This window comes from Oncorhynchus kisutch, linkage group LG30 (genome assembly GCF_002021735.2).
Source record: "Oncorhynchus kisutch isolate 150728-3 linkage group LG30, Okis_V2, whole genome shotgun sequence".
NCBI classification, from domain to species: Eukaryota; Metazoa; Chordata; class Actinopteri; order Salmoniformes; family Salmonidae; genus Oncorhynchus; species Oncorhynchus kisutch.
The window spans coordinates 9189882-9213743 of record NC_034203.2 but is presented as its reverse complement, the minus strand read 5'-3'; the positions used below and the strand labels follow the sequence as shown (position 1 = coordinate 9213743).

At 42.5% G+C, this 23862-nt stretch overlaps 2 protein-coding genes across 2 annotated transcripts in view; one reads left to right on the top strand and one right to left on the bottom strand.

Moving 5' to 3' along the window:
* The window catches only part of LOC109875400 (uncharacterized), a 58475-nt gene extending 50899 nt beyond the window's left edge, over nt 1–7576 (top strand). The window contains exons 60-74 of the mRNA XM_031810357.1: nt 194–352; nt 499–657; nt 861–1023; nt 1234–1427; nt 1549–1641; nt 1853–2057; nt 2294–2481; nt 2625–2722; nt 2921–3111; nt 3400–3605; nt 3720–3882; nt 4790–4899; nt 5013–5138; nt 5980–6127; nt 6282–7576. Of these exons, the coding sequence (XP_031666217.1) occupies nt 194–352; nt 499–657; nt 861–1023; nt 1234–1427; nt 1549–1641; nt 1853–2057; nt 2294–2481; nt 2625–2722; nt 2921–3111; nt 3400–3605; nt 3720–3882; nt 4790–4899; nt 5013–5138; nt 5980–6127; nt 6282–6292 (2214 nt within the window). The 3' untranslated portion in view covers nt 6293–7576. The remainder of the gene's footprint in view (nt 1–193; nt 353–498; nt 658–860; nt 1024–1233; nt 1428–1548; nt 1642–1852; nt 2058–2293; nt 2482–2624; nt 2723–2920; nt 3112–3399; nt 3606–3719; nt 3883–4789; nt 4900–5012; nt 5139–5979; nt 6128–6281) is intronic.
* A 5357-nt stretch (nt 7577–12933) lies between these two features.
* LOC109875276 (V-type proton ATPase subunit d 1) lies at nt 12934–21495 on the bottom strand. The gene is made up of 8 exons (XM_020467563.2): nt 21128–21495; nt 20183–20354; nt 19512–19690; nt 18704–18783; nt 15618–15695; nt 15136–15312; nt 14639–14713; nt 12934–13381 (listed from the first exon to the last, which is right to left on the bottom strand). The coding sequence occupies exons 1-8, from the start codon at nt 21255–21257 to the stop codon at nt 13220–13222; spliced, it is 1053 nt and encodes a 350-aa protein (XP_020323152.1). The 5' UTR covers nt 21258–21495; the 3' UTR covers nt 12934–13219.
* Between the last annotated feature and the right edge of the window lie 2367 nt (nt 21496–23862).

The window sequence follows — 23862 nt, the reverse complement described above, 5'->3', positions numbered from 1 at the left end:
AAGATCATGTGTTCTCCGTCACTTCCCCGGTTAAAATAAAGGCACGCCATTTATTTTTATCAGGTGATCAGTGCCCGAGAAATTGCTAATCTGGATCACATGGTTATCTGGGACGCAAATCATCGATGCCTCATGTTCCATTGAAAGGGTTAATGGTGTAGTCTATAGAGTGTGTGTTGTGTGTTTCCGCCAGTGGAGTGCCACAGGACTACACACCCTCCAGCTGGAGGCTGGAGCAGAGAACGTGTCTCCCGCCCCCTGTCCCTCACACACCCTGCTGGCCCAGTTCCACACCAACCTCAGAGACAGGATGGAGCACCACATACAGGTGGGCCTCTGTCCCCCGCACCTGGTGAGTATGTCATCGTGTTAGGTCATCGTCGACCTAACTTCATTATTGTACTGTTATACAGAGACAGAGTAAGCACTTAGTACAATCAGTCAGCTTTTTGTGTGTGTGTGTGTGTCTGTGTGTGTGTGTGTCTATCTATATGTCAGTCTCTTGGCTGGTCTGGGTACCACAGAGTGAACATAGGGACAGAGCTGCTGTACACCAAGACCCGTCTCTCTCTGGCGGGACAGCCACACTGCAGCCTCACCCTGGCTCTCACCAACTCCTCTACCGCACACAGCACCAACATATCACTGGTAACTGAGGTGAGCACTGCCATTATTGCAATATATGTACATTATGGGCATTGTATGTTTATTATATGGTAATATGCATGACTGTACTATAGCAAGGGCATGGGGCAAGGTCATACCATTGGAGGTTATAGCCGTCTGCACCGTGTAAAGTGTTTACCTTTTTGCCTGTGTGTGTGTGTGTCTGTCTGTCTATCTGCCTGTCTGTGCTGTAGTCTAAGGTGGGTAACTGGAGTGTGAAGGTAGGGGGCAGTGCCCTCTCCTCCCTGCTGGGTCCTGGGCTGCAGATCCAGGTCAGACTCGACCGCAGTGAGCAGGTGTGGCTGAGGGGGGCGCTAGAGGGACGCTGTCTACATGCCACAGCTGGATATGGAAACGGTATATACAGTAGGCTTGAAGATTGAGGACAAAATAAGTTGTGGCTGGTAATATAGGGCTTGCCCGTTGCATAGCTTTCATCTCAGTAGATCATGTCATGATCTAAGATTTTACTTGACTTTGGTGTTCATAAACGTGTCTTGTGTGTGTGTGTGTGTGTGTGTGTGTGTGTGTGTGTGTGTGTGTGTGTGTGTGTGTGTGTGCGTGCAGGTATAGGACCAGATCAGGACCTCACAGTGGCACTGTGTCTGGAGGGCCGACGGAAGTTAGGCCTAACCCTTGAAGTACTGAGACGAGAGGACGGGACTCTGCTTGAGTCACTCACGTCCGTCTACGTGGGCACAGCCAATCAGAGCCTGTGGTTACGGGCCAGGGGATGTGCAGAGAGCCTATTGGCAGTGGAGGTAAGATATTTACACCCAATAGAAAGCGACCGTTGATCTGTCTCATGAAAACACGAGACATCCCGTCAGACTTCCTGAAACCAGTTTCTTGATTATCCCACTATTTCAATGCCATCTCCAGGCTCAGGTCCACCATTTGGGCTCTCAGATGAGAAGGAAGATCTTGGAGAGAGTGCAGACGTTACAGCACCTCCTGACAGAATTCGGGCAGCAGGTTTGCTTTGGAAATTCATTTACCTCCGTGGTATATGACTTACTTGAATACTTAAATGCACAGTCCCTTACTTGAATGCCCTAATGGTATTATTAAGTAGCTCAGGAAAAGAGCATCTGTCAAAATCAAATGTTAATACTCCATAGATTAATCCACAAATGTTTCTTAACAGCTTTCTGACAATTATGCCCTGTAATCCTCCTGCTACTAGTCTAAGGACATTGAATTGCTTCAGGAGCTGAGCGGCGCAGCCTTACGTTTTACCCAGAGAACAGAGGCCCTGCTGGGGCAGAGAGAGGGAGGAGCGTGGGGCTCTTGGAGGGCCAGCCGACTACGCCACGCTCTGACTCACAGTCTGCCACGCCTCCTCCTCCTACTACAGCACGCCTCTCAGCTTGGACAGCATGAGCTCAGGAGTGAGTGACCTTTGACCTACTGTTAGGAGTCTAACCCTGTCATAAACGTATCTTTACCTAACCACTAGGGTTTATGTTATCAGTCTGGTAATGTCACTCACTTGTTTATGGAGGTTCAGTGTCTCTGAGTGAGTGAGTGAATGAGTGTTTGTGTCTGTGTGTGTGTGTGTGCATAAGAGTGTACAGTACATACCTACACCTTCTAACTTTGCCACCTCCATTATCTCCATTCCCAGGACCACTGTCCACTATAGCCGGTGCGTACCATGATGTGACAGGCCAGAAGGTAGACTCTGTATGGAGGGAGGCTGTGTCCATGTGGACTGACAGACTGGTGGAGCTCCTACCCCCCCTACTGGAGAACTCTCATCTTAGACCAGTAGCCCAGTTCACCCTCACTACCCTCAGCACTATCCTGGATGTGGTGAGTTTATGGTGGAGAGAGACACCATACTAGATAAGGGGAATAATCGATTGGTATGGCAGCCATTTTGGAGAAAATTGTGTGGTTGTAGGAGTAACGAAGGAGTGTATTTCTGGCAATTTACGCTTGCATATTTGTACCAGGTGAGCCATCAGACTGGCCACTGGGCAGAGTTGAGGTTGGCAGTAGCCTTGGCGGGGGTCAGAAGACGATTGGCCTCTGTGTACAAACTCTCCACAAGGTATGAACTCTACCCGAGCTTCTATTTCTGTTTGTTTAACCGTATTATTTTTGTATTCAATTAAAGAATACCCGTAAACATTTCCTGGACTGGGTTTATCATGTACTTGAGCTACACGGAACATGACTGTTGCATGTTTCTGTTGAGACAGGCAGAAGACACAGAAAGTATCTCTTTCATTCTATTCTACTCCCCTAGTGACTGCTCTGTGTCCGTAACTATACCCCTGCCCCTGGCGCGGGCCCCTTGGTCCAGGATGGAGAAGTTCGGGGTGGTAGAGGTCCTTCTGGAGGAGTGGCTCCTCAGGCCCTTGCAGGCCCTCACCTCCCTCAGGCCCACCGCCGAGCTCTACCGCCTGAAATGGAAGATCACGGACAGCCCCTTCTGCCGTGAGCTAGGCCGCCATTTTGAAATAGGGATTGGAGCCGTGGGCTCTTTCTCAATGTATGTTCCCATGCATTCTCTCTTCTCATCTTCTTGCCAACCTTGGACCTTCTCCTCCAATAGCGTTGAGAAGGAGGTGAGGAGACAGGACGCGAGGGATTGAGGAAAGATTCATTGAGAATTTGTGTATTTATTGGGCCGCTGTTTTAATACCTCTAAAATGCATCATTGGTCTCATCCATCCTTTGTGATATTGGCTGATCCCTCTCTCCGTCCCTCCCTCCTTCCACCAGATGAAGCTCTGTTGGTGGCCAACCAGTTTGTGGTGTCGTTCGACGGCCACCTATATGAGCTGCCAGGCCCGTGTCCTGTCATCCTAGCCCACGATATCACTCAGGATGACTCCTTCACTGTGCTGCTAGGTTCAGACTCCAGCTCACAGCACACTCTGTTGGTGCGGATGAATAACAGCACTGTTGCCATACACCACAATGGAGAGGTACAGGACTTTAAAATAAACTGTTTTTACACTGTTCTCTATACAGTATTTCAAATAATGACATTTTTGAAAGGATGATTTGATAAAACATGTATTATTTTTCTATTATTGCAGGTGAAATTCAATTGTCATGTCACACAGACATCCTACAGTGATAATGGACTGGTCATCAGGAAAGAGGGGAATGTTGTCGAGGTGTCCAATCAGAATGGAGCGCGGGTGTCATGTGACCCATCGCTCGACCTGTGCAGCCTGACTCTGGATGGCTGGCTACATGGTATGACCGTGATTCAAATTCAAAAGAAGACATTTGTGCACCATTAACCTTTTGTTACGTAACGCCTCTAGGAAGAGGGAGCGCAACACCCTGCTACAACTCAACTCCCTGTGGAGTGAAAGAGGTATGGGACTGTAGGTGCGAGTAAGGATGACAGAAGGCAGAGAATTGACCGTTTGCTAGGAATTTATTCCGTCACACGGTAATGTTGGGGAAAAGGGGCTGAACAGAACCAAAGCAAAGAAAGTAAATGTCAAAGCCCCCTCTCCTACCTTACCTGCCTACCCACTACTTACCTAACCTACCCTCTCCTACCTTACCTGCCTATCCACTACTTACCTAAACTAGCACCACCTGATGCATTAACCAAAATACAGGGGTTGGTCCTCCCAGGTCTTACCTAGTGTGCATAGACTATATACTACGGGTATATGTATGCCCGTGGGCCTCTTGCCTAAGCACTCCCTAGGTGCCTTCCCCTTCCTCCCTGGGAACAAACGAAACAGAATATTACAACCTTTTTCTCAACAAAAACAGAGAAAAACTAACTCAGGACATTAAAGAAGCTCTGAGCAACAAACTAACGCAGAACTTCAACAATCAGCTCTCTCAGCAACAACTAACACAGGGTCAGCTCTCCAATCATCAATGGGGGCCGACCAATCAGCTGCTTGGGGAAAATTTCAGGAAGCCATTTCCTGAAACACACACTCACAAATACGCAAACTACAACACAGAAACTGGGGAACGTAACACCTTTTGATAACAATAATGACTGTTTTGGTTTACTGAGAATCCCATGTCATATTTATTCCGGTGTATGGTAGTAGTATTTAGTTCAAGCAGAAGTAATTAGTGACTCCTCCACTGTCTCCATGTCGTTCATTGTCTTTGATTGTCTATGCAGGTGTGTCCACTGGTGTCCTAGGGACCAATGACAATGAAGCAGGAAATGACTTCCCTCTTCCTGATGGCTCACAGGCTGACAACATGGCTGACTTTATGCACAGCTGGCAGGTAGGACAAGACACATTTGACACATTATGGCTTTACAGTTATAGCAGCCTACATAAATAATAAAATGTATGAATGTGCTTTTCATTCTCATTCCCATGTGTTTGTGCTGACAGATCAGTCCTGAGTGTGGCAGTGTACCACAGATAGCAGAGCCCTGTTCTAAGACGACTGCCAATACTCTGAGCTGTGACTTTCTCTTCTCTGCCCGTGACTCTCCACTGGGCTCCTGCTTCAGAGTGGTGAGGACAGCTTTACACACACACTTTAATCAGACAGGGTCCGGGCAAAGGTGGGCACTGCTGCCCTGTAGAGGTGGACCTGGTCGTAAAGGCTGTTCAAGTCCAGGGTGGAGTGGTGGGCCAGGTATTTGGTTTTGAGGCACAGTCACGGGAAATACTTGTTTACCCGCTGTTTGGTAGCAGGGTGGAAGTCTTTTCGTGGTAGCAAGGTGTAGATAACCACTTGTGCGTTGGGGAAAGTAGAATCATCTTTTTTAATCACTCCCTTCAGTGCTGTGGCCACCCTTTCCTGCTGTGCTCTCAGGTTGTTTGTGCCTGTGTGTATTATTATGTGGCTGGGTGACCCTAGTTGGTCCTCAGACAGAAGGCCTGGGGCACGCTGGGTGAACCTAGTTGGTCCTCAGACATAAGGTCAGTGCTAATTGAAGTTGTATCTCTTTGTCCTAGCATGCTTGGTAGCCTTAACGTAGCATTCAGTCCTTATAAAGTAAAACATGTCATTGTAATGTATTTGTCTTGGCTTTTAAAAATGAAAAAAAAATATCTTCAGATTGAACATTACTTACTCAGTTCCAGGTTGGTGTTTTCAGGTTTCTGTTTGTTTGCCAGAACATTTGCTGTATAGATTGGGAATAATAATCCTTCATAGTAGGAATGCTTCCAGGTAATTCCGTCCAATTCAGGCTGTAGGTTTGCAGTTTTGATTTGGAGTGACGGTTACGTTGTATAGGGTAACATCCTGTATATGACCCTGCCGAAGAATCCAAGTTTATATATATTTCAAAACATGCTGAAAAATGCAGGAGCTCATCTGCTCTCTCTCTCTCGCTCTCTCTCTCAGGTGGACCCAGGCCAGTTCTTATCAGTGTGTGAGAGAAGCCATTGTGGCTCTGTCTCGGGCCACTCCGGCGCATCCTGTAAGCTAGCTGCTGCTTTTGTATACCTCTGCCAGAGAAACTCTGTCCCCTTAGAGCTCCCTGTCCAATGCAGTAAGTATGACGTACAGCTAACTCCATAGAGTTGCAGTGATGAGGGATTGGAGTAACCTGGCAACCACGGTCTTATGACAATACATAACATACATAATAACCTCATATTGCGAAATGTTATTCTTAGCTTGTGTTTCTTTTCTCTTTTTTTCAGTTCGAGTATGAGGCACTTCCATAATGTTACGATTGAGTTTAGGAATCATTTCACGCGCGATAGAACACCAGAATATGTGTGAGGCTCCACACCTCCACTTAGGCAACAAAATAATGACAACGGCAGTGGGGCAGACGCCACTGCGGCGTCCATCTTTAACAGTACTGCAGTTATGTTTGTTGCTTTTTGTAGGGTGTCCAGAGTGGGTGAAAATGCACTTGTGATGAAATTTAACTTCTTTATGTCATAAAAATGCATTTTACCAAGACAAATATGATTATTCATGTTCTGAATCGTTCAGTGGATTCTTTCTCTAACATATCATTATATCCCAAAAGTCAGATTTTTTAACCTAATACATCTGACATAGCGATGCACGTTTCTCTTAACATCTTTTGAGGATTTAACATTTTGTGGGCGTCGTCTTCAAAGTTGTCTACGCGACGTCACAAAAAAATAAATGAGCATGACACGAGCTAAAGTAAATATAAAAGGCTTTGAAAATAAAAGCCTGGCACACGCTCAGTGCTTGATTGACATTTCACCGAGATACAAATTCTCACAAAAATAAGTGTATCTTTTTTTAAAGAACAAAAATAGATATCCATCTCAGTTATTTAACAGACTCTCTTAACCAGAGTGACCTACAGGAGCAGTTAAAGTTTAGTGCCTTGCTCAAGCGCACATTTTTCACAGAGTCGACTCAGAGTTTCTAACCAGCGCTCTCTGGGTTACTGTCCCAGCGCTCTCTGGTTTACTGTCAAAGCACTCTTAACTGCTAGGCTACCTGCCACCTCTATAGTGGTTTATGTCCTGCGGATTTCAGAAGAGAGATGACAAGTTTAACGTGAATGTGAGCCTTTCAGGTAGCCAGTAGCCTTAATTCTTTCACAGAATCCAGCCTAGCTAACGCAAAGCAATTTTCCAGATTTTTGACCACTTTTTTCCCTCTGGCCACCATTGATTTAGGCACACTAATTCTGGCCATCCTACAAGAGTAAAAACTCCAATAACTTTGAATGGATTATGATAGAGACATGGGGTTTGGACCATTGGTACACAATAACATCATTTTACCCATTGGTCAAAAGATGTTTTTGATTGGACACCCCAATTGAACATCCTTTAAGCAATTGTGTTTTGGATTTTTTTTTTTTACCATGTTATTTTGCCTTGTAAAACTGCTGATGTTTTTGTGTACCTTCGATAATTAATATGTACAGTCATTTTTGTTTAGATAGTAACATTTATGAAACCTTCGTCAATGTGTGAATAAAGTGGACAATCCTAAGGAGTATTAAACATTGTTCCTTAAAGGGCCAATCATCAGTTGAAACAATAACAAAGTGTTCTACCCGTCTATGTAACGGCTGTTGGAAGGAGAGGACCAAGGTGCAGCGTGGTATGTGTCCATATTTATTTAATGAACACAGCAATAACAAAGAGAATGACCGAAACAGTTCTGACTGGTGCAGACACACAACAGAAAACAACTACCCACAAATCATAGTGGGGACACAGGCTACCTAAGTATGGTTCTCAATCAGAGACAACGATTGACAGCTGCCTCTGTTTGGGAACCATACCAGGGCAAAAGCAGAAATACAAAACATAGAATGAAAAACATAGAATGCCCACCCCAACTCCCTGACTAAAATAGAGACATAAAAAAGGAACTAAGGTCAGGACGTGACAGTCTATTTTTCTGTAAAAAGCTGAGGGATGGGCTGGAGAAATATAACTACTCTCAAATTCATAGACAGAGCTATATGGATGAAAGGACAATGTTTACAAAACATTGGAGTAAAACAAGCTTATATTTTGGGTTCTGATGGTGTACGACAGTTGAACTAAGCTCATGAGACATTTATAAGTTATATTTTTCATTAATCATTAATTTATAACAACAAAAAATAGCACCAGAGATTGTCCCTTTTAACCTTAATCTGTTGGATATTACATGTTTTATGGTAAATGTAAATGTATCTCTAAACCAGAATGTTGTATCGTCATCTGTGAATTATTAAAAGTTGGTTGCAAACAGGTCAATTACACTTAAATGTGACAGGTTTTTAATAATCTAAATTTGCACTTCAATGTTTGCACCAAATAGTACATGTCCAAAGATATAAACCTTAAAAGTATTAAGTTACTACAAAAGTGTGTTACTAATTCTACTACAGGATTGTGTTATTACTTCAGAAAATGTGTTACTACCATGGCTCAAATGGAAGGGGCTTGTGGAGGGTATGCAATTCCCCTTAAATAAAAGGGCAAAAAGCATACCCCTTGTTAGTTTAAGATTTTGAAGAGGACAAATTGGCTCCTGATAATATAAAGCATGTTAATGATGCTTAACGCTACAATGCGTTAGGCTAGAGAAAGACGATAAAGATTCTTATGCACACGGGGATATCTTTGCTTCATCTCTATGACGTTCTGAGGCTGAGATACGACCTTCTAAAGACGATGAGTAAAAAAAAAAAACATAGGAAGCAATCAATTGAGCTAATTAGGCCGCAATGCACACAAGGAGTTATTTTATCTATTACAATGTAAATTTCTGTCTCTGTTAACAGCTTTGTGAATGACCTAGGTTCTAGAGCCATGTTGAAAAAGTAAACAGACGGTTCATGCACAGTTTGGAACGTCTGAAAATTTCCTTTGGGAAGATTCTGGAAGAATGGTAAAGAGAAATGAAAAAAAGCCAAGTCTAATTTCGAGCTCTGCTTCACGTTTGGGTCATACGTCATGGACGTTGTTGTACGGTTGTCCTAAATCTCAATCATGTGATTACCTCAGTGGTTGAGAAATCGAACAATATAGTCAACATGTAACTTTCGCACAGATAAAAACAAACACTTTTGTTTTTATTTCAGAAGCTGGGAATGGTTGTAATATGTCCCAGGATTTCCCCCACAGGTTAGAAATGATCTGGGTTTGGGACTGCTGATTTAGTTTAAAAACTAAATTGGAACCAGTTCCTACATCTGTTACAATTAACCTATTTACAGCGAAAGTACTTTTCTCATCATCTCGGCGTATGACTGTGAGAGAGTGTCTTTTAGTTTCTTTAGAATCACATTATTGCAGCGCTAGGAAATCGGCTTCCTCTACTGTTTTGATGAGTGGTCTTCCTAAAGCACTCACACCCTCAGATCTTTCAACATGTTTTACAGTGCGTTTGTGTTTCACCAGAGCCTCAAAGGTGTCTTTACAGTCAAACATCACATTTTCCATAATTTATTTCCTGTAAAGTGGTAGTGCCTTCTCCAACCAAAATGATTTACACATTTTCATGGGCATGTCCGGAGTGCGGAGTGCTTTTAATCATATTAACCAAGTTACTGTTGTATGCTTCAAAAACAAAAGCTTAATGGGCCCACAATAAGACCCTATTCCTCACATTCTGGGCCAGATGAAGGCAGATAAGGATATTGAATGACACATTCTCTATGTACCCAGACATTTCGTGGTACTTACTATTAACCCACAACGACATCATAGTTCTTGCTACTCCAAGAAGAACTGAGTGTATGTAATCGGAGACGCTTGCTTGAACCATATCAAAGGATGTCAAAAGTGACAAAACAGACAGCCCCTTAACACCCATTACAGGAGCGCTTTGTCTGAATTTCAGTTCTGGGTTCAAAATCTGCCTGGTAGGAATACACACGAGTGCCATTGACCTGTCCCTACAGCTGTGCCCTTTGGGAACACAGAAACAGCACCCATATCCCCCAGTATATTGTATTAAGATAATTAACATAGGTCGGGCAATGGAATCACAAACTACTACCAAGGGACAAATATGTAGAATAGCATTCATAAAACAGAGGGCAGAATATTTTTTTGTGGGGAAGTTTAACAATTAGTCCACCTTCCTACAGCAGAATTACAATGTGTCGCCATTTGAACGTGACCCATTAAAAGCACTATCCAAATCCATTGGATGTAGTGTCTTGGTATGAAGGGATCGGGAGACAGGCGCAGGAATACGTAATAGGGTTTTTTATTGACCCAAATTACAGCGTGCCATGTAAAGGCATGGGGATGAAGACTAAACAAACACAGGGTTGAAACCCAAACAAAAGAGGGAGGAGTACCTCGAATAAATACAGGAGTACCTCGAGTAAATACACACACACAACGATACCACACGGGACGAGACCCGTAATCATCTGCGCAATACAAGCGACACGAAAGCCAAAATAGCACAGCCCTGGTAATCACACCACCAACGGACATTGGAACAATAATTGACCACCCAATGGAAACCAAAGGGCACATTTAAACAATTACAATCAGTGGGAATGGGGAACAGGTGTGCGTAATGACACAGTTCCAGAGGGATCCGTGACACATCTAGGAAAACCAAAGGTCCAAAGGTTGGGCCTAAGATGGCACCAACAGAGATGGTCGACTCTTAGAAAACTATGCAGTATTATTTCTTACATTGTTACCCCAGGAAATCTTAAGTCTTATTACATACAGCCGGGAAGAACTATTGGATATAAGAGCAACGTCAATTTACCAACATTACGACCAGGAATACGACTTTCCCGAAGCAGATCCTCTGTTCGGACCACCACCCAGGACAATGGATCTAATTCCAGTAGTTGACCCAAAACAATGGCGCAACAGAAGGGGCAGACGAAGCGGCCACCAGGTCAGGCTCCTTAGACGTGCACATCGCCCACCGCTCCCGAGTATACTACTAGCCAATGTCCAGTCTCTTGACAACAAAGTAGACGAAATTCGAGCAAGGGTTGCCTTCCAGTGAGACATCAGAGATTGTAACATTCTCTGTTTCACCGGAAACATGGCTCTCTTGGGATATGTTGTCGGAATCAGTTCAGCCACCGGGCTTCTCCATGCATCGTGCCGACAGCGATAAACACCTCTCTTGGAAGATTGCAATAGATGGGGGTGTATGCTTCATGATTAACGACTCATGGTGTAATCATAACAACATACAGGAACTCAAGTCCTTCTGCTCACCCGACCTAGAATTGCTTACAATCAAATGCCGGTCATTTTACCTACCAAAATAATTATTGTCAGTTATAGTCACAGCTGTGTACATTCCCCTTCAAGCAGACACCAAGACGGCTATCAAGGAACTTAACTGGACTATATGCGAACTGGGAACCATATATCCTGAGTCTGCATGTATTGTAGCTGGGGATTTGAACAAAGCAAATTTGAGAACAAGGCTACCTAAATTCTATCAGCATATTGATTGCGCTACACACATGGGCAATAAACCTCTACCACTGCTACTCTAACTTCTGTGATGCATACAAAGCCCTCCCTTCGGTAAGTTCCTCAGCATACACATCACAGACAAACTGAAATGGTCCCCCCACACAGACAGCGTGGTGAAGAAGGCGCAACAGATCCTCTTCGGCTGAAGAAATGTTGCTTGTCACCCAAAACCCTTACAAACTTTTACAGATGCACAATCGAGAGCATCCTGTCAGGCTGTATCCAGCCTGGTACGGCAAAAGCACCGCTCTCAACCGCAAGGCTCTCCAGAGGGTGGTGCGGTCTGCACAACACATCACCGGGTGCAAACTACCTGCCCTCCATGTCAAGGAAGACCAAAAAGATCATCAAGGACATCAACCACCCGAGCCACTGCCTGGTCACACCGCTACCATCCAGAAGGTGAGGTCAGTACAGCATCAAAGCTGGGACTGAGAGACTGACAAGGCCATCAGACTACTAAACAGCAATCACTAACTCAGAGAAGCTGCTGCCTACATTGAGACCCAATCATTGGCCACTTTTTTAAATGGTCACTTTATACAATGCCACTCTAAATAATGCCACTTTAATGTTTACATATCTTACATTACTCATATCACATGTACATACTGTATTTTATACCATCTATTGCACCTTGCCTATGCCGCTCGGCCATCGCTCATCCATATACTTATATGTACATATTCTCATTCACCCCTTTAGATTTGTGTGTATTAGGTACTTGTTGGAGTTAGATTACTTGTTAGATATTATTGCACTGTCGGAACAAGCATTTCGCTACACTCGCATTATCATCTGCTAACCATGTGTATGTGACAAATAAAATTGGATTTGATTTAAGAGGTCATAAAATATGTTTTGTAGTGATTCCTATGTTGATTGTGTAAAGAATACTTGCTGGTCTGTGGTGTGTAATGAGGCGATATTGCACTTCACAGATATTTATTTTGAAATGACTTATTCCAGCTACCAATAAGCACGCACCCATTAAGAAAAGGACTGTAAAAACCGTTAAATCCCTGTGGATTGACTAGCAATTGAAAAATGGTATGGTTGAGAGGGATGAGGCAGAAGGAATGGCAAATTATAATAATTAGGTCCATAATAAAGCACTGCTCTCCGTTCTTAACAGCACCGTCAACAAGACAGGTCCTACGGGCCCTAGTTTTGTCGCAGCTGGACCACTGTTCAGTCGTGTGGTCAGGTGCCACAAAGAGGGGCCTCAGAGACATTTACTTCTATCACTTGTTACTTTTGACTATTTTTGTTGTTATTATTGATATTGACTAACGTACTGCATTGTTGAGGGAGTTAGGACAAAAGGATTTCACTGCACCTTTTATACCTGCCGTAAGCTGTGTACGTGACAAGTACAATTTAATTGGATTTGAGAATTTTTATTTTTTATATATTTGACATGCAATTGTACACCTAAAGTCCCACCAAAATGTCTGGATTCCATAGATTGTTCTACAATTGTTCAAGTGCTATAATACAGTCAATATTTGAAGCTTTTTGTTTATATAAAAAAAAAGTACTTACGCTGCTGTTACATTTATCAAACGGGATTTGTTGAACCTGTTATCAATTTTGACAACCGTTGCTAATATTACTACTACTACAAAAAAAAGGTGTGTAACCGCTCCAACAGAGAGTGTGTTCGTCCTTTAGAAGATGGGGATGTAGTTGTCGATCTTCGACTTTTGTCTCTGTGTGACACACTCTGCGATCCAGACGATGTTGCGAGCCTCCTGCTCCTTCAGCTTGAGGTAGGAGTAGAACACGCCCAAATGGAACTGCTCCAGGAAGGCCAGCGTGTTCAGCTTCACCTGAGAGAGAGAATCATGTCGAATGTACACTACCTTTCAACAGTTTGGGGTCACTTAAGAGATGTCCTTGTTTTCCGTGAAATGAGTTGCAAAATGAATAGGAAGTATAGTCAAGACGTTGACAAGGTAATAAATAATGATTTTTAATTGAAATAATAATTGTGTCCTTCAAACTTTGCTTTCGTCAAAGAATCCTACATTTGCAGCAATTACAGCCTTGCAGACCTTTGGCATTCTAGTGGTCAATTTGTTGGGGGGTAATCTGAAGAGATTTCACCCCATGCTTCCTGAAGCACCTCCCACAAGTTGGATTGGCTTGATGGGCACTTCTTACGTACCATACGGTCAAGCTGCTCCCACAATCAATAGGGTTGAGATCCAGTGACTGCTGGCCACTCTATTATAGACAGAATACCAGCTGACTGCCTCTTCCCTAAATAGTTCTTGAATAGTTTGGAGCTGTGCTTTGGGTCATTGTTCTGTTGTAGGAGGAAATTGGCTCCAATTAAGTGCCGTCCATAGAGTATGGCATGGCGTTGCAAAATGGAGTGATAGCCTTCCTTCTTCAAGATCCCTTTTACCCTGTACAAATCTCCCACTTTACCTCCACCAAAGCATCCCCAGACCATCACATTGCCTCCACCATGCTTGACAGATGGCGTCAAGCACTCCTCCAGCATCTTTTCATTTTTTCTGCATCTCACAAATGTTCTTCTTTGTGATCTGAACACCTCAAACTTAGATTAATCTGTCCATAACACTTTTTTCCAATCTTCCTGTGTCTGTTCTTTTCCCATCTTAATCTTTTCTTTTTACGGACCAGTCTGAGATATGGCTTTTTCTTTGCAACTCTGTCTAGAAGGCCAGCATCCCGGAGTCGCCTCTTCACTGTTGACGTTGAGACTGGTGTTTTGCGAGTACCATTTAATGAAGCTGCCAGTTGAGGACTTGTGAGGTGTCTGTTTCTCAAACTAGACACTCTAATGTACTTGTCCTCTTGCTATAATGAGGCCTCTGTACGTCTATGTAGATATTCCATAAAAATATCAGCCGTTTCCAGCTACAATAGTCATTTACAACATTAACAATGTCGATGCTGTCTTTCTGATCAATTTGATGTTATTTTAATGGACAAAATGGGCTTTTCTTTAAAAAACAAGGCCATTTCTAAGTGACCCCAAACTTTTGAACGGTAGTGTAGAATGTGCATATAGACCACATCCTCAGTCTGAATGTATTGCATGAGATGAATCTTACCTCCCGCTCAAAGAATCTGTCCTCCAGGGTTCTGGAGGATCCTGCCTCAGGTTCATCAAATATGAGTTTATAGTCCTGGAGGATATCAAAATCATATCAACTAATAAGACATAATAACTATAATAAGACATGATGTATCTAATACAACAGTATCAGACTGTAGTCAGCTTAAACCATGCTGTAGTGGTCTGATTCACTGCATAAACAGGGTGTAGTCATACAAAACGCAGCAGCACAGAGAGTATAGAAATAAAACTAATATTCAGAAGTCCATGAAAGCAGAAATGGTGTAATTCTCAAGTTAAGTTAAACCCTGCATTATAAATCGTACTTTAATTATACAGTAGTAGTCCAACTGATGGGGGTTGCGTTCATTATGCACCGAACAGAAGAACCCTGAAACACGGAGGGACTGCCTAGAGTTGTCCTATATGTAATGCCTAGTTTGGGTTGCCATTGTCATTTTATTGACATTCTTCCATTGCTTTGAAACTCACAGGGTAGTAGTCGGCCACAGCTTTGACCTGCTCGTAGTCCTCTGCCCTGGCCAAGAGACGGAGCCCCTCGGGGTACAGTCTCCCACAGGAGGGGTACAGGGCGCTCCTCCCCACCCCACTCAGGTCTGTCCCGAACGAGTTCACTGTGATGATGAACGCACGCCGGTCGGCCTCAAACTGCAACATACACACAGGAAGTAAACCACAAATCCCCACAGAGGGGGTAACACATCGAAGCTCACTGGCAAACACACACACACACACACACATATAAAACACAGACAGAGAGAGAGAGAAAATATAAAGGGTCACATGTAAAGGTTAAACAAATCGACCGCAGACAAATAGAGAGGGCAAACACAAGCAGTATAAGTTTACAGTACATATACACTCTCAAAACACACACACACACACCATAAAACGACTCATTCAAACTGTAACTGGTGATGTCTCGGGTAAGAGGAACGAATGGTTTAGAATACCTCCAGGATAGGACACATGATGTTCTTTGTGGCTCCTCCACTCTCCTGACAGAATTTGTAGAATGCCTCCAAATAAGCCTGTTTAAAATGAAAAGCCACTTTCAGATCTAAACCCTAGAAACAAACGTTTCTGTTTCTTTTATTCACTCTTCTAAAGGATGATGTAAACGATAAACATGATCACCGTCAGGAAAATAAGCTGAAGAGCAATCACCATTTTAGCAGTGACTATAAATCAAATCAGTGTTTAGGATCTACACAGTAAAATCGCAAGAGTTAATTTAACCCCCATGGAGTCAAATGTAACACTATTTTGGGGATTATATGGTCCCACCCCTATTTTGTGTTTACTCTGGTAATGAGTTAAAGGTACTACACCTAGAGTTTCTCCCCTATGTGGAAGCTAGGTGAATTGCAACAGCAAACACTTCCCCGTAACATAGCAAAGACTAGCCTTTTACTTTTGGCCCACCAGCATCACTTTGTTATTAAAAAGACACAGTATTTTATTTTTTATTTTTTTTACCTTTATTTTACTAGGCAAGTCAGTTAAAGAACAAATTCTTATTATTCTTATTTTCAATGATGGCCTAGGAACAGTGGGTTAACTGCCTGTTCAAGGGCAGAACGACAGATTTTGTACCTTGTCAGCTCGGGGATTTGAACTTGCAACCTTTCGTTTACTAGTCCAATGCTCTAACCAGTAGGCTACACTGCCACCCCATTTCACATCGATTTAGATGGTACAATGATTCCTTACACTATTCAGTGCTTGTTTTATCACAAACTGAAATTGAGCGAACAGTGTATCATTTTTGCAACCAAGAAGTGACAGAGTGATCACTGATCTGATTTGACCTCGCCGACCATCAGATGCAGGTACCATCAGTCCAGTAAAATAAAAAGGCAAATGATTTCAATTCATGCTCCACTGTGCCTCACAAGTGCTGAACCAACTGATCTATTTTGTTATCAAAGCTCGTGTTTTGAAATATAATATGGTCTGATTAACAATATTGGCAGGCCAATCATATAGCCAATATGCTGTGATATGTATTAGGCCTACAGCCCAAACCTCATTCCTATAAAAAGGTTTCTGTGAGGTTAACGGTAAAAAAATGTATAAAAAATCTGTACAGCAGATCTCTGCTTGCTTTTTGACTGCGAAAGTGATCTTGACTTAGAAAAGGTTGGTGACCACTGACCTACACTGTGTTAATTGAAACAACTTTCCCACTAACGGTTGTTATAAATCCAACCACTTACAATCAATGTGAAAACACAGATATTGAAACAAACTATTCTAAAAATCAACCTGCAACAAAGCATGCTGGGAAATGTAAACACGGAGTCCCCTCCCACATCTGTGGATGACTCCATAGATTTAACTCCATGTCTCTGGTTAAAAGTATTCCGCCTCAGTGAACTCCAGTTATCAACATTAACTCCAGGGTGTGTATTACTCTCTTGAGGGTCAAGATAACTCGCAGTAGAGTCAATTTAACTCAATGATTTTTTTAACACTGTGATTTAAACAATCCTTGATTTACTGGCGAAGCTAGTGTGTGACCCCTGTTATTTAGTTGAGTGTATGCTTAAAAAAAGGTCTTTGCTTCAACTTTGATTTTGTTGTATAAACACATGCAGCATATACACACACACACACACACACACACACACACACACAGATTTCTCTACTAGGTTACTGTAGGTTTTTGAATAGAAAATGTTATGATGTGACAACAGGACCTTATTAAATAGTTTGTTTGGCAGCATGTTTTTAGAGGGAACAGACTCATTCCTAGCCCTGTATAAAGGTTAAGATTCTGTGAAACATTTCTGTCTATTAGTGTGAGTATTTTGTCTTTTGCCACATTTGTTTATTTTAGATCCACCCCAACAAAGTTTGTCTATTCTATTCTTTTACGTTTGTTTATTTTATTTTTATTTTTATGTATTGATAGTTATGGCTTTCTCAGATCTCACAGACACTTTCACTGTGATGTTATGACTTTAGAAGTCAAAGACAGAATTGGGACCCTGATGCCATGACCCACTGATTATGACATCAACACAAATACATTGGAATACTGAGCTCTCTCATTACAGTTAGCTAGGACAGCCTGGCTAAGACAGCCAGCAACCATCTACCCTGGTAGAGGAAAAGCAGACTCTGGACCAATCATCTCCACAGGGCAACAAGACTCAGACTCCAGACCAGCCAGCTACTCAGACTCTGGCCCAAGAACATCTACAGATTCCTGTTGTTTTGATCCCCTTGGAGGAAAATTGTTCTGCTGGCAGATGGGATCCCGGCCTTGTTCGAGGACACAGCTCCAGTTGTGGGTGTCATCCAGACCTCCCTCAAACAACAAGCTCCCCTGGTAGACCAACCATCTTGACAGGACAACCAAACTCTGGAACATGGAATCCCAGCCAGTGGAAGACATTTGGACCTCCTTGCTCCCTGCTCCACTGGTAGACAACCCTCTGACCTCCTTGGACAATAGTACCATGAAAGATGACCAATGGACCTCCCAGCAACAAGGGTATCGAACCTACTGCAAGCATGATGGTCACATTTCAACCTGTCTGAAACCAACAGATGATATGAGGTCCCTCCTAGAAGCAGCTGCTCAACAGGTCAATGGCCTTGTGATCTCCCTGGACCAAAATGGCTAAAGGAAGCCGCAATGACTATCTTACCTAAGATGAAAGTTGTGTTCATTCTACACTCTTCCAGCATTGTATCACAGTTGTATTGTGTCAGTCAACAGTACCATTTAAGTCTCGATTAAATGTACTCTGTACCAGAACCCCCTGTATATAGCCTCGCTACTGTTATTTTATTGTTGCTCCTTAATTATTTGTTATTTCTATTTGTTTTTCTTAAAACTGCATTGTTGGTTAAGTAAGCATTCCACTGTAAGGTATTGTTGTATTCGGCACATGTAACAAATAACATTTGATTTGATTTACATGACATTTTGGAGACCAGATTCAATCCATGCCTGTGTATGGTGGTGCTCAAAATGTGAGGAAATGCAGAGATGTTTTTACATTCAATTGATTTGATGCCACATCACCTTGTACAGTTTGTTTCTCATGATCTCAGCCCCCATCTCGTCCAGGTTGGCCTCAGACACAGCATCCTGGAAGAACAGAGCTGAAAAGACAAAGTAGCACATATACACTCTTAGAAGAAAAAAAAGGCGCCATCTAGAACCTGAAATGGTTCTCCGGCTGTCCACATAGGAGAACCCTTTGTAGAACCCTTTTTTTGTGACTAGGTAGAACCCTTTTGTGTTCCATGTAAAACCCTTTCCACAGAGGGTTTGACATAGAACCCAAAAGGGTTCTCCTATGGGGACAGCCGAAGAACCCTTTTGTTTCTGAGTGTGTATAGATGAGAGTGTAATAAACCCAGACCCAGAACACTGACACGTCCATAAACCTTCATAGCAATAGGAGAAGTTGCAGCCACAGAGTTGATACTAGTGAGCAGCAGGAGGCAATGTTAAGCCATCCTCTGAGTTATTACGTACCCTCTTCAGGGGAAGCCTACTCGCTTCTGAATAGTGCAAGCATGATGCCTTTTAATGCACTGCTTGCGGTAAGCTCTAGAAAACTAGGTGAGTGGACATTCTGGTCAATAAATGACTTATAGCTTATTAATAAGGAAGCCTAACGATAAAGATTCCAAAAAACAAGCAAAAAGCTTGATGTATTTTGTCAACATAATATTCATGAAGCATGTTTTGGATTTCATATTCATATTACACTAGATATTCAAAGGTTTTCATAGATATTTACATTATAGATAGTCAATCTGATATTTATTAGTCAGTCCCACTGGCACAGATGCCCACAGAATATGCCCACTGTAGTGATTACCCAGAGGTGTGTCCACCAGGATGGCACAGTAGAGCTCAGCAGGTGTGCGGGCGATGCCAACCGCTGCCATTTGGTCAAACATTCCCAGTGGGTGGCACCGTGGCAGAAGCTCTGCCACGTCCCTCTGCTTCAGGACACCAGTGATCAACATCACCACGTTGTCAATCATGTAACTGTAGCTGCAACAGGGAGGAGATAAGGACAGACAGGGGAGAGAATGTGGACCTAGTTCCATTTCTTTTCAAATGATTAATTTTCCTCCTTTTGTAATTCCATCCAACATCCCAACACTTTATGTTTTTGTTCAGTTTTTCAATGGTTCACTGGAAAATATTCATTGACGGCCAAATAGATTGCAAAAAGAGGAAGGAGAGGAGGAAAAGGGGGGAAATGAACTTGGTGAGATAAAGTATAGAACAAGTGAAAAAGTTAACCCTCTAGTATTTGTGTTTCGCATATCTCAGATTCGTAAAAATGTGTAATACATTTGGAGCTGTAAGATTACTGGCATACAAGGAAGGTACTTAGTCAAGGAAGGTGTATAGATTACTGGCAAACAAGGAAGGTGCTTAGTCAAGGAAGGTGTATAGACTCGGGCAGACAGCCAGGCAGGCCTACAGAGATGGACAGACAGATAGCCAGACAGAAGTGATTTATTAGAACACTCCTACGTGATGTAGTCGAGGAAGGTGGAGAGGGGCGGTAGGGAGTGAGAGCGTAGGCAGCGGAACTCAGTCAGAATGTTCTCTTTCAGTCTGTGGTCAATGAGAGACACGGTCAGGTCCTCGTTCCCAGCGGTCAGGAGGCTGCCGTAGTCTGTACTCTGCAGGTGCAGCTTCATGTCTACATTGAGATGTTGTTAAAAGACACAGGTCATACGTGGACAGGAGATTGAACCATTGATTCCATGATGGTGCTGGCAACTCCAATAACAATCTGAGTACCCCTAGGTGTAGCAATATTAATTAGAGCATTGAAAATGTTGAAAATACTATTTTGGTCCAGTTCACTATTTTAGAGCAAATTCAATAGTGAATGTTGGTGAATGATAACAAACCCAAAAGTGAATATTGCAGGACGATAACACGTTTCGTCAACGACAAAGACAGAATTCAAAATATTTTCGAGACACATAAAAAAAGTATGCATTTCTATTTGTTTGTAAAACTGTGAAATTATGTTTTATGTCTTTCATAAGTCACATTGACTTTTGCTTGTCCAAATCTGTAATTTCAGTCAGTCCCAGTTGTTGCCTGGAAGTTAACCTTTAAAGTTATGGGTCATTATCGCTCTATTTTAAAGACTATAATTGACCCCGGTCAAACTGCCCATAATTTGCTTCCATTGTTTGGTGAGGATGATGACGACTAACGAGGAGTGCACACACACTTGCTCCCATGTACACACGCATCCACGCGCACACACATTTCAGCCACAGTTTAGGCTGGAATTCAAGCAAACAAATGTGAACAAATCGCATTGCACTGACTTACTCAATATATGCATATCTGTGTAATTGCAAACTATACGTAAAGGCAAATACTGCAAATTACACAGTGGGTTATAGACCGTAATTGTTAAACAAAACATTCCACGATACAAAAACCTCAGCTTACCCTCTAGTGTGTCACATTGGGCCAGGTTGTGATAGTCGGACCGAGTCAGTATCCCGGCCTTCAGTCCTCGTACCAGCCCCTCCAAGTAACCATGGTCCACATTGAAGCTAAGCTCTGGATACAGTGACATTCTCCAAAATGACAAGTTAGTTAATAAGCCCTCTCTTGTTGTTCTACCCGCAGCTTTGCCTTTGTCTCTCTTCCAACTTCCCTATTTTCTGTCAATGACTAATGCTCATACAATCCTTCCCTTCCTATGTGACACTTGTATGAATTTCCATGGCTTTTGACTATTTACATAAGTCCTATATCCAGCATCTGGGTTTTCTCCCTGACTCAAATCCTTGGACTAACTGTAATCCGGAGAATCTGTTTTTCTATCGTAAAAAATTAAGTTGTTTATTTGCAAATGTTCATGCAGGTTAACTTTAACTGCAGAGAAATGTGAGCAAGAGATAAGAGTGACGTTTTTAAAGATGCTTTATAGAAATGTTGCTTCTGAGAATTGTTGCCCAAAGGGGACAGAAATCTTGCACATAAACTACCTCATTGGACAGAAAGGGACACCCCTCCCCTTAGTAATATATTGTTTGCCTAAAACTAAGGATGCGTGTGGTTTGCAATACCAGAAAACTGAACAACAACAAAACAGCCACAGTGCTGAAGTAAAAAAATAAATCCGATGGCCCGTGTGAACTCTGGGGTCGATCAAGGGGAACTGTTTTCACCACCAGACAGCCGATTAGCACTCATACAATGGCCTCTGACCGCAAAGCTAAACAACAGCAAAAAGGAGAACATTATTCATCTTCTCTAGATTCATAAACCTCTCCCATAAAACATGCATGGACTTCATTTTCAATGGCAAACATTTTTTGGGCCAAAATGCCAGCCACACACACAGATCCACAGGGTTCTCCAGTTAGCATTCGTCCTGAGAGAGCAGATGACACCATTTGACACAAGTCTTGAGTAAATAAATCTTAACGTCAACGTAAATGGGGGTGGGGAATTAGAGTTATGGTGTGGAGCCTGTCCCCTTGGTGAATGTATATATCACAGTGTGAATGAAGCCTCGGAGAGGGATGTGGGACTAATAGAATGAAAGTGTACCCAAAACGTACGTCAGACCAGCTCGAACAAAAAGGGGAATCAGGTGCTCAACTGAGAGACTTAATCATGTGTGACTGTGTGCGTCTCATGCCTATTAGACAGCACTTTGCTTATTTTCCACAGAAGTAAGGTGTGTGTGTGTGTGTGTGAAGGTCTGATGGAAATTTCATAAACAATAGGGGAACATCTTGGGTCTATACTTGCGAAAGCTAGAAAAAGTTTTTCTCCATCTCAAAATGCGCATCAGCCAATTGAAATTGTCAGCATTGTTACAGGTGATAATACGCTACATGTCAGCTGCTCCCATTACATAACCTGGCACATTTAGCTCTATGCTAACCTGACAAGGGGGCAGTGTTTATTTCCTGTAACATATTTCTTATCAGCCTATCAAATATCTTACCCCGACTTTATATCCACCAACCAATGGCATTTCTTAAAATAGATCAACTTGGCTACCACGGTGATATTTAAAACCTCCAAATTCAAGGTTTACTTTTGTTAAACTTGGGGCTCTATTTTAACAAACGTAAAGCAAATGGTACATCTAAGTGCTGGCGGTAGCTCTATAGGTTAGGGCCGTGTCAGAAATATTGTTGCTATTTTCACAGCCATAATTATGGGTGTTTTAAGAAGGTCATACCAAGGATCATTTAGCTATTTGATTTAGCATTTTAAGACCCCTTGAAGTATAAAATATATCAAAACATTATTTGATGAAACATTTGATTTGGCATTACTGCTGTTAGCCCATACAAATGCACTGAATAACAGATTCACTATATGTAACAACAGTCCCAAAATAAATAATCTAGAGGTAGTTTGTTCTGAAGTATCTGTCCTTCAATTTGCAGATATAAGAAAGATGAGGATTTTTTTTTTTTCAATCTTATTTTTGGCACTCTACAGTCTCCTTATATACTTCCATACATTTTTTCAACTGGTACTGGGGGCCCTTCAGATGAGTCTTGTGAGGCCTGTGGGCATCCTAGAGCAAAAGATGTACGTGTTCGTGAGAGTCTCACCTTTGCACAGAGGAGTCAAATTAGTGTCCAGCCCAAACCATTCGGACACTACAGACAGAGGTTGGCAGGTCGGCTGTACCGACTTCAGACGAGTCCCAAGATGCTTGTGGGTGTCGTAGGGCAAAATGGAGAACATCACATTCGCGAGAGTCTCATCTTTCCATAGAGGGGTCATAATGGTTTATAGTTCAAAACGTTCGGACTCTACAGATGACTTTGTGAGAAGACCGATTTTCGGGATGTCGTATGGTCTGACAAACAGCGCTCTAGCTCCGTCACCTTTCACCGCAGATGTGGAAGTGCGACACAGGCAGCATCCAATGCAAATAAACAGATATCTCTATCTTAAACTGACAGATTTTGGTAGGGATATTTTTGTGCTCATTAGATTTTTGCAGGGGCGTGGACATCGATCTTAAATAGCTTGCCCCCATTTTTTGCAAAATATGTTGAACAATGTCGACTGCAAAAATGTTTTAGTTGCATTGCTTAAGTATGGAAAGAAAGAAATGTTTAAACATAGGCTATAGCATTCACACTGATATAGGGGCCTGCTGTAAATTGCAGTTTGGACATGCCAAACGTAGTCAATAAGAA